General features: G+C 39.0%; 1 protein-coding gene across 1 annotated transcript in view; it reads left to right on the forward strand.

Moving 5' to 3' along the window:
- Positions 1-5,660, forward strand: part of NF1 (neurofibromin 1) — a gene marked incomplete at its 3' end in the record, with an annotated part of 88,950 nt that extends 83,290 nt beyond the window's left edge. Inside the window, exons 53-58 of the mRNA XM_009703641.1 lie at positions 636-758; positions 1,467-1,594; positions 2,316-2,416; positions 3,595-3,737; positions 4,565-4,611; positions 5,444-5,660. Coding sequence (XP_009701943.1) covers positions 636-758; positions 1,467-1,594; positions 2,316-2,416; positions 3,595-3,737; positions 4,565-4,611; positions 5,444-5,660 — 759 coding nt within the window. The remainder of the gene's footprint in view (positions 1-635; positions 759-1,466; positions 1,595-2,315; positions 2,417-3,594; positions 3,738-4,564; positions 4,612-5,443) is intronic.
- Between the last annotated feature and the right edge of the window lie 5,878 nt (positions 5,661-11,538).

The following is an 11,538-nucleotide window of genomic DNA, read 5'->3' on the forward strand; positions in this document are numbered from 1 at the left end:
TCCAGATGCTAAAGAGTCATAGTCCCAATTTTCTGCCACCAGCCCTCTTTCAACAAACCCAAGAAGCTGAATACCTTAGCTTAGCTACTATATTGAATACTCTTTCTTATGCCAGAAGAGATGGTCCCAAAACATTTTAGATGTTTTGTAAGCAATCTGATTTTTATTCATGGCTTCTCAGTGCATCATGTTTACAAGCAAAGTCTGAGTATCAGAGAAACAAGATGAGTTGCTTTGCATAACTTGTGGGTTCCCTTTTACATTATATGGTATATATGGAAGAAGAGGGGCATCTTTTTCATTACAATCCTATTACTGCTTCCTTTTCAGTAATCACATTTTGGCATGTTTATTCAATGTGATGTGTTGACCAGGAAACCATAGCATGCCCACAGCTTTCATATTTGAGTAAATTGCATGTTTTCCTCATATGTATTGTGAAGCATTTTGGAAACTGTGATGGAGAGCGGCATGGTGTAATCATATTTTCTCTACCATCCCTGAAAATGGTGAAAATGCCCCCAGATTCCTATCAATACATTGTAGATAGGAGAGTAGCTTGGCCAGAAAATCAGAAAAAGTTAGAATATGGATTTAGGTTTAATGTTTTTAATTGCCTGATAAATTGTTTTTAGGTACAAGGAAAAGTTTTGACCATTTGATATCGGACACAAAGGCTCCTAAAAGGCAAGACATGGAATCTGGAATCACAACGCCTCCCAAAATGAGGAGAGTAGCCGAAAATGATTATGAAATGGGTGAGAAACAGGACTAACATTTTAAGAATAATACTAATTATAAATGCTTTGTATATATATACAAAGAATTATTTCTAAATTCAATGTTTATTTGCCTAGGTTACTACAAGGTAAGGGAGAAATATCTTTCTTAACAGTGGCTTCTGCAGAGTACAGTCTTCTATATCACTGGCAACTGAGGTTTGAATTACAGTTGCTCAGTTTGCAGGTGCAGAATAAGGGGCAGCTATGAAGTACTGCATACAGGAGTGAAATGAAATAAATAAAATTTGGCTTTTTATAAGTTAATAAGCCCTAGCTGCATATTTCTGCAGGAGATGGAATGTGACCTAATGCCTAGAATGCCTCTCTTCATCTTCTCCCACATCTGCTTCCAGTGCCCCCATCCCCAATTGCAATGCAAGACCAGGGTTCTTCTCTTGTATCTGATGTCAGTCTGCTGCCTGACCCTGAATATGGTACTTACCACCCCTGGGCCTGTATTTCACTGAATAGCAAATTGGGGTTATTGTTTACCATTTGATAATACATCCCATGTAATGGTCTAGTGCTGCTAGTATTACAGCATAGTTGTTGCTTTTATACTTTATGAAAAGGCTGGTGAACTCTGAAGTTTGCATATGACTGAATTTGTTGTGCAAGAGCTAATTCTGTTTTGGTTTGGATTTATTTTGCTTTGGATGAGTTGCTCTTTTTTTTGTCTGGCAGAAACCCAGAGAATATCACCGCAGCAACACCCACATCTTCGAAAAGTTTCTGTTTCTGAGTCAAATGTCCTCCTAGATGAAGAAGTTCTGACTGACCCAAAAATTCAAGCACTGCTGCTTACAGTTCTTGTAAGCTTGCTTTCTGTGTATTGTCTGTATTTTCTGATATTCTTTCATCTTCCAATGAAGCATACATGTTCTTGCAGTGTTTCTGAATTCTCAGAGATCAGATTCGCTGTGATGTGCAAGTCTGTTCTTTTGTTGCCATTCTTCCAGCTTTCTAGGAATCACTTTCAGAAATGTATTAAATGCTCTTTGAGAGCAAATACTGAATTTTCTTTATTCTGTATTGTTTTGTAGAACATGTCCAACAATGCTGCTTTTTCCTGGCAGATTTTTGTCACAAACTGATTTTATATAATAAAAGGATATTAATATATTATACTTAAAAAGTTAAGAAGTGGAAATTGTTGGAATCCCAGCATAATTTGGTTTAAAAATGATTAACTGGTAATATAGGTACAATATGATTGTGCTTTCTTCAGATGTACCAATACAGTTACCGTTCCTGATATAATTCAGAAAGACTCCGCTGCCCACTTTGGTCAGGAACTGCCTAGCTACATTTTTTGCCAAAAGAGAAGCTATTACTAACTGGTTTTATTGTTTCCCAGATATACATAAAATAACTTGATTCCACGTCCAAAGAGGACATAAATTAATCTGTTGTAATGCTGCTTTCTGTTATTCAGAAGTCTTAAAAGCTTAAACTACAGCAACAACACAAGCCTGTAACTACTCAAATTACATTTAGAAGCATGCTAATTTAATCCTTTACATTGATTGACAGGCAACGTTAGTGAAGTACACTACTGATGAGTTTGACCAGCGGATTCTGTATGAGTATTTAGCAGAAGCCAGTGTTGTCTTCCCAAAGGTCTTTCCTGTTGTGTAAGTATCGAAAACTCTGTTTGCAGTGACTCTGTACTTGGCCCTTCCTTTAAAAGGTCTCTGGACCAGGACAAGCACGTACAAGGTACCTACTCATTTGGAGGTTACTAGCTGCAGTCTGTCCATGGCTTGTTGAGACAAATGTCCGTAGCAATTTGAGAATTGTCCTTTTTCCCTATGTTAAACAAATATAGTGTTCTTACTAAAATAGGCATCCTGAGATACCACTGCTATAGATGGTCCTCAGAAGCCCGCTTCAGCGTCAGATTTTCGGGCAGGTTGGCAAAGCGTGGGAGGACTCCGTAGGGCTGTTGCTAGGGAGCCTCTCTGTACAGCCATCAGCTGCTTCCAACATCTTTCCGCGTCATTGCTGCCATTACTCTGGTCTAGTGACTTAGCATGGCTTTATCCTTTACTTGATACTGCAGAGAAGCAAATTACATTTTAATACGTTCATGTACCTTTCTATACATGTCAATATAAACTGTCTCTTAAATACTATTTTTGCCCCAGTCAGACTCAGTTTTTTTAATTAGTACCCCAGCTGCATATCAAAACTGATTTAAAGCATAGTTCGAGATACTCTTTGGATGCATTTCTTTAGATACCTGTTAAAAGTAGTATTCGCTGGAGTCAGTATATCTGAGGGAAACCCAACTATCAGAAATTAAGATGAGTAGACTTTTAAAACTGACCTGAGCATGATTTTAAAACTCTGCTGCCTTTTTCTGGCTTCATAAAGTCAAAGTACATGCAAGTTCTGTGAGTTACTGAAACCACAATTGTAAGTAACTGGCATTTATATCAAAAGAGAAAAAGCATGCATGAGATTTGCAACAGAGCTCAAATGAGACAGTACTGCCACAAGTTCAAAAAGCCGCTTTGAAATTGCAGCTCTGACATGTACACAAATCCAGTGAATAGTTTTGTGGCTGAAAATAGTGAAAATATTTGCAATTGAAAATGCTAGGTTAATGGTTTATATTGTTAGTACAATTTTTTGAAAGTGTTACACATTGTAAGAGTCCTCACTAAACATATGTAGGAATTGTGTTCTACTTCTAAAATCACTGAGATTTTGAAAATCCCACCTTAACTGCTGTTTGCTATTTATTTATTGCTATTGCAGATTTATTTTATTTAATAAACAAAAAATAAGCCACTTCTCTTTTCTTCAGGCATAATTTATTGGATTCCAAGATCAATACCCTTTTATCGCTGTGCCAGGATCCAAATTTGTTGAATCCAATTCATGGTATTGTTCAGAGTGTTGTCTACCATGAAGAGTCTCCACCTCAATACCAAACATCTTATCTACAGAGTAAATATTTTTCCATTTTTAAAAAAAAACTACTGTATTTTAAGTTAGATTTACTATGGAAAATGTTTCAGAATTGCAGCCCTAATAGAATAGTTAGTCAGTCTTGTGTGGTATCTCTCCAACTTCATATATCCTAGTAAAAATAAAGAGTGCATATTAAAAAAAAAGACTACTGGCATGAATATTAAAACTGCTTGCTGCAGTTGTGCACTGAATATTAAAAGGATTTTACCATCTGTGTGAGTAAAAAGAAGTTGAAACTCAGTATTCTGTTTCCACTAACCAATTTAAAGAAATACAAAACACAAATGGTGGTGATAAATAAGTTTACCTTGTCAGTTAGGGGTTGATTTAATTATTGGTAGTTTCCATACAGTAACCTTTGTTTTTCAGTGCCCAAGCTCACTTCCATGTGACACTTGAACATTAAAAACCTAAATATTTTTTTATGGTCCTTAATGAAAAACATCCCAGGAAGATCCATGGGAAACAGACCACAGTTGAGAAAAACTTAAATGTTGACATATTTTTAAAAATGAGATGTGTATTCACATGCTAAATTTACCTTTTAAAATATCATCAAGAATTTCTTATATGATGGTTCTGAGATTTCAGGGTTTTTACAACTTAGGTATTCAATATACAAAGGAAAATGCCTTAGTTTTGTTATATGTAGTTTGGACAAAATTCAGTGTTGCATCTTCAAACCAAAATATTTCATTTCCATGCTTAAGTAAATCCAAGTGATGTACTATGTGTACTTTCTCGTTGTTTTCTGTTAGTTGAGAACTGTGTTTTTTGTGGTAACAGTCAATTTGTTGTTGTAGGTTTTGGATTTAACGGATTATGGAGGTTTGCTGGCCCATTTTCTAAGGTGAGAAAAGTACACTGTATGTAAGTTCATGAGTGTTTTGCCTTCATTTTCTCTATAAAGCACATTGGCACTCCAGGAAAGATGGGGATAAATGACAAGTCATAGAATTTATATGTGCAAGTTAGTACTATAAGGCTCACTTTTAGAGCTAAAATAGTTTTTTGAGCCTGCATCAGATATGTTGATAGACTCGGTAAGGTCAAATTAACAAAGCTGGGTAACAGCAGTCAGGTGTGTAAATTCACCTTTTTACTGCTCCCAAGTTCACTAAGGAGCCTTGGACATGCAGTATCATTCAGAAAGTCTTCAGTTTATTATGTGTATCATACCGTACAAGGAATCAATTTGATAAGAATGATAATTCCGTAAGGTTAAATTTTATGTTTCAACAGAACAAATAAATGGAGCGCTGACCATCTGTACTGCCATTTGTTCTCTCTAGTCATCGTGACAAGAACTAGATGAGCAGAGTAGGCAGAGTTCTGGATGTTAGGCTTTGGGGGCATAGGCAATGCTTTTAATACCATGTTAGGCACAGGTAGCTGTGGCAGTTCCCCTCGGGGATGAAACAGCCTCTCTTTTCTGACCTTGTGCTTCCATGCACTACTGAAATTAGGCCTACAAGTGATCTTTAATGTGTACATTTAGATTAATCTGGAAAAGACCACAAACCAGTTTTTACAGATACTTAACATCAAATGCTTTTTCAAATTTTCAGGCAAAACCAGTGTGGTACTAGAGTTGAGTTCTGGGGCAAAGCTCATATTGACAGAAAAGTAGAAAGAAAAGAACCAGTCTTCTTTTTTTTTTGTTTTCTTCCCGTCACCCACAGCAAACACAAATCCCAGACTACGCTGAGCTCATAGTGAAGTTTCTTGATGCCTTGATTGACACATATTTGCCTGGAATTGATGAGGAAACCAGTGAAGAATCTCTCCTGACACCCACATCTCCATATCCTCCCGCAGTGCAAAGCCAACTTAGCATTACTGCTAACCTTAACCTTTCCAATTCCATGACCTCGCTTGCAACTTCCCAGCACTCCCCAGGTCAGTAGCTGCTCTGGTGCTACATAGATAAGGTATTGAATTTAGTGATTTTGTAGCCAAACACTCAGCCTTGTTGTCTCTTTGGATGTGTTTAAGCATCAAATATCATTGCATTCTTGAGTCAAATGAATGTTGAACTGTTTACTAAGCTGTTACAGTGGTATTTCGGATATTGGATTTTGGCCAGCACACAAGCTGTCCTCCAAGTCGTTATACGTGAAGGAAATAGCATTAAGTGCATCAGAACAAATAACAGCTGCATCTTAATATGGAACATACGCAGCAGTGGACTCTTGGAAGTTAATATAAATATATAGTCATGATATTTTACAAGGAGAATAATACCTATCTGGGCACTACAAGGTAGCACATGTTAGGAGATAGCACATAATCTCAAACTGTGCCGTCGAAGAGTGTGTCTGGACTGACTCAATTTCAATTGACTGTATGATTTAAGGCCAATGCTCATATAGGCAGCATCATATGGAGGTCATACTCTCACTTGAAGAAAAAAAAGGTATTTGTGTAGATACGTATGGAATACTGGGTCAGTTCAGACTATTGTGTTGCCAGAAATATGCTGATGATAAAATGAAGGCGCTCAAGAAAAGAACGGTCGTCAAAGGCAATAAATGGATAAAACCACTAAATTCCTTCTGGCTTGATGTCCTGGTTTCGGCTGGGGTACAGTTAATTTGGAGAGAAGGGAATTACAGGGAAATGCAGAGGTTAAATTTAACAGCATAGATTTTCAAGATGAAACGTGAAAAAAGAGAGTAAAAATCATACAGTATAGCAGATGAAGCGTAAGCTAGAGGAAATTAAATATAGGAAGAAAATGCAATTTATGTCAAAGAAATCTGCACGAAGACTCTTCCTGAAGTGATTTTGGATTAGTGTCTCGTATATTGAGGAAATTCTTTACTCTTCTTTGTCACAAAGATCATACTGTGTGATGTTTCTTAAATGATGATTTAACTGTTGCAGTTCTGAACCCTGAAGTGAAACAACCTTTTCTTTCTGCTTTGTTTCTAGCCTTGATGGAAGGCTAGAAACCACTTGTATTTAGGTGTATTTACAGAGGTGTTTTGGGGGTTTTTGCACTCTCTTGTTGTTCACTGATTTCTGCTAGCCCTGAAATAAGCTCTACTTAGCTGTGCTTAGCTCTGTTCAAGAAATCTGGTGTTCCAGATTATCAGTTTGCTCACAGTTGCTGTGCGTCTTTTTTGTTCAATATGATGGGTATTGCAGAGGTGAGGCATGTGCAGAGGTGCAACAGAGGTAAGACAGTGCTCTGTGTTTGAATAATTTGGGAGTAGTGACTTTTTTTTATTTCATGCAGTGAAAAGTGATTGCAGCTTGCTTTTTTCCAGTATGAGAAACCAACATAAATTGTTTCAATTTGGGGAGATCACCTTCTTGAAATGCTGGTGCTGTGTTCTAGAATTGTATTTCAAGGTGCCCGTTAATGTTAAATATACTCAAAACAAGATTTGCTTTCCAGTTTCCTGCCAATTCAAGATGATTTATTGCATTAAATAATGTTGTCCCAAGTGAGGAGAGAAAGTGTGAAGCATATTTTCTACAGTTGTTCCCCCTCTCTCTGATACTTTATTAATAGCATTTTTAGCCTAAAGGAGACAGTTTGTGCTGTTGTTTCCTTGTCTCGTATTCCTGCCTGAGAATAAGTAAAAGACCGTCAGCCTGAAAGGGCCTCACTGGTGCCCACTGGGAATCTCATTTGATTTGAGTAGTAAGAACGGGTAAAAGTTGAGTTTGAGGAACTGGTTTTTTTGAGACGGCTGTTTTACTTAACATTTTGCAATGTCCATTATATGTTACCAATATATAATGCAGTCACTGTGTTATATTGTAGTGCAGTTCATCCTGTATATAGAAATATTTCGTCTTGCTCTGTAAATGTCTTCCTTCCTTCTGCCTCACTTTCTTTTCCTTCTTCCTTTGTTAGCTATGAGGAAGGAATTAATCCAGCTCGTCAAAAATTCTTTCAAGTGTTCTGCAAACAGACGGCTTTTATCAGACACTGGTTAAGAGCCCATCTCCACAAATGGGGTTAGGAACTAGTGAACTTGTTGAGGATACTAGTGAGTCTGTGATAATGCGTTTGTGACACTCTGTGCGTGGTTTGCTTGGAAATTAAATGTTAAAGACCGATATGAAGGCCAGGAGATTACTAATGGTTCCATTTTGGTTTAACCAGACTGGAGGCATCTTTGCAAAGAATTGGCCTTCCAGCTAGTGTGTAATAGCCTTTAGTGGTTACTACTTTATGAAAGCCTTGTGCTTAATGTTTAATCTAAGTGGTATTTTCCCATCGTCTCATACTATTTATTAGTGTCTTGCCTATTTCCTTGAGCATTCTCCCTTCATTTTAGCAATTTGAACACAAAGACTGTAGGTTTGATCAAGGGATCTCCAGTTTTGTCAAACTGTGGACCAGGTCACAACACGGGGCTTTTCGTTTTGCTCCTTCATCCCACGTGTATTACATTGCTCCACTTCAATCAGCATACACTTTTAGTAGTTTAAACTGGTATGTTAAGCCGTGCAGCTTTGCATAAAAAATGCTTTGCTTTTTAAGCTGTTTAATTGTAGTAAAAATTTAATTGGTCTTCCGGCAGTCTATACAGCTCCATAGGTGCACACATTCCATTAGCTGTGCCTAGAGGTGTGTGGTGGCATTGTCACTGCTGCACACGTTTACAGTGGAGAGACAAGAGTGAGGGAGTAAGCAGTGGAAGATCTGGTATCTGCCCAGATAAAAACTATTGGTGAAAGAATTCTAGAATATGAAGTAAAGGTGGGCCACAGGATTTCTTGAACACCAGCAAGGCAACTATGGGACTAAGAAGGGATGCAGATCTATTGTCCACTTTGATTTATTATTGAACAAGAAAATCAAGTATTTAGCAGTGCTGAGTTGCTTCATCACACTGAGTTAACGAAACGGTTTCAGACAAGTGAGTTGTTTATTATGGTTACAAATATATTAAGTTGCAGATACCTGAAAAATTCTTTTCTTGCATCTGGAAAGAACCAGGTGAGATCATTGTTTATAAATGTTTTGTCTGTCATCATCTCTTCTCCTTTCCCTCCCCTTCCCCTTGTCATGGGAATTATTCACTTCCATTTTTTCTTTCATTCTGTGTCTGTGAAGTTTCTCTGCCTTGCTCTAAATCTGCAGTTTTCATACACCTTCCTCATCGAGGTACACTCTACTTCCATCATATTTGCACGAAATACTGCTTGATCTGCTTTAGGGGTGGGCTTGTGGCATGAGAAGCGGTTTACTGATCCTTTTGACACGGGAATGGCTTCCGTGGAAGTGGTAAGCTGTTGCGTTTCTTGTGTGGTGCTAATAATAGCTGATGATAGAGCAGACAAAGAATGTCAGTCACATCCTTAAGAATAGGATAAATTTGGTAATAGAGAAGCAGATGCTTGGTATGTGAAATTACTCTGCTGCAGGTGTTAAGCTAAAATGAAGAACTATTTCATGTGAGCTCTTTAGATTCACTGGAAGTCAGCTTTAACTTCAGTTACACACCACTGGAAAACAGACACGAGTTCTTTGGACTAAACTGCAGCTGACAGCAGCTCAGTAAAATGGGTGCCCAACACCATTTGATTTCTGCTTCTATATGGAGAAGTAAGAAAAAGCTGCAGAAGAGGGTTTTTTTTTCTCACACCCATGGATTGCTTCCTATTCTTGTCGTAGTTTGTGGTTTTTGTAAGCTCACACCCACACAAGGAGAGGAAGGATGATGTAGCCTGCAGCCAGCTTCAGGCTGGAGTTCTGAAATTGTCCCTATACATGTGTGAAACGTGGAGTGTATTCTTTATTCTTGCTAATGCCCATGTGAATCAGTTTCTTATAGGAATGAGACATAACTGTGGGAGATGTCATTTATAGTAATAGGATTTTGTTCTAACCTTTTTATTTGCTGTCAGATATGCTAATTTTTGCTGCTGATTGTACTTTTAGCCTCCTGCGTAGAAACACCCTTCCTGCTATTCATTCCAATTCTGCACATGTCCCCTAAGTGTTGAGAGTGTTGCCAACCACACATCAAACATACCCGTTTTGTTGCAGAAATAATGTGACAGCTACACTAAGATACTGCTACAGGAATGATTAACTCACAGTAGTGACAGCATATAAGTAAAAATTGATTGGGAGCATGTCTGTGTTAAACAGAAGTCTCAGCTTTTATGTCTTGCAAGTTACTGTGTCCAAAGCTGTCAGGGTAAGGGCTCATAACCCAAGGCTTTCATGTGTTGCCATCATGTCAGCATGAAGTTTACACTAAAGCAGCTCATTTTCAGGGTTTGTTTGATGTGATTCATGTAGCAAAACAGAATAGAGTTACCTTGTCCTGCAGAGAGCATCCAAGGCTTCTCAGAAAAGTGTATGTACTTGGGTATAAAGCCTGTCTGGTTTCATCCTCCTCTGGTACTCCATAAGCCTCCTCCTGCCTTTGGAGCTGAACTTGGCAATAGCAGTTCTTGTAAGGATTTCCAGACTGACTACTTGTTCTCTCTGAGTGTTCCCTGTTAATACCCTGCTTAGAAAACTCTTTCTTGTCCTTGTTAAAAGGTAATTATTGATTCTTTTTCTTACTCTGTTTGCCAGGGTTTAAATCATTATAAATGGTGTCTACACTTGGACACTTAACTCTTCCCAGTGAATGCCCCCATCGGTTCTATTTCTGCTGTATGCAGAATAAGCCAGGTAAGGCTTTCGTTCCTCCTGGCAGTGAGACAGAGTCCTCCAAACATCGATCTGCACGTTACATACTTTTACTGATCTGTGTTTGTGAGCCAGGGTTCAGTGTTGAGGGGAATTGTAGGTACCTGAATACACACAAATCTTCTCTGGTAGCAAGAATCGGCCTCTGCCATTGCAGCAGAATTCTGTAGGTTCAGAAATGAACCTTCCTCACGCCGCCATGCCCCTGGTTAATAGCAGTCGTTGATTTTTGGCTGGAAGAAGCCCATAGATCTGACCGTCTGTCAGTTCTTCCTCCTGGAGAATGCAAAAGGCAGGAGAGACTTGAGTCAAACTTTCCTTTGCTCGGTCTTCTCAAAACTAGGGCCAGAAAGGGCTTTGTGGCCTGGAAGACTTTGGTGTTTTCACTGGGTATGGATGCTGGTACGAATGCTTTGAGGATGCAGGGAACCTTCATCTGCCGTGTGAACGTTTATGGGTGTTACCTCCCCTCTTAAATAAAATTCTTATTTCTAAGAGCTGACTAGGCGCACTCGGTGAGCAGTTCATACCCTTGTCTGTCTTCACCTTGCAGGAAAGTAGCATAGATTGAAACAGATCAGCCAGCGCCCACAGGCCAAAGTATTTTTGTCTTTTATTGTTGGAGACAGATTAAACTAACAGCAAAGTCAATCTGCAACTTTAAGGGGGAAAAAAAAAAGATTATTTGGACGAGTCATGTTGAAATGTGATAAGCTGTGTGTAGGTGAGTGCCTAGGTCTGTGTGAGCAGGCATCGCACTTCACACGTGGAGGTGTTTTATCCGGTCAGAGTCCAAACTCTCGCTGAACGTGGGGTCATACATCTCATCCTGAAAAAAAAGTTATTTTTCATACTACAGTAGTGCAATGAAATAGGTGTATCAGATTCTTCATTTGTGAGACATGGACAGTAAGGTTGCGGTTACATCTGGCTAAAACGGTGTTCTGGGGTCGGGTTGGTTTTGGTCACACAGGTGGCCCGGGGCTGCGGTTCCGTCTGACCAGAACGGAGCGCTGAGCTGCGCTTGTGCGGAGCGGGGCCTGCGTGGATCCTTGCGCAGCCCGGGTGGGCAGGAGGCTGGGGGGACGCAGCCGGGCGGGAGACCCC

Source organism: Cariama cristata, unplaced genomic scaffold (genome assembly GCF_000690535.1).
Source record: "Cariama cristata isolate BGI_N322 unplaced genomic scaffold, ASM69053v1 scaffold30117, whole genome shotgun sequence".
In the NCBI taxonomy this organism is placed as follows: domain Eukaryota; kingdom Metazoa; phylum Chordata; class Aves; order Cariamiformes; family Cariamidae; genus Cariama; species Cariama cristata.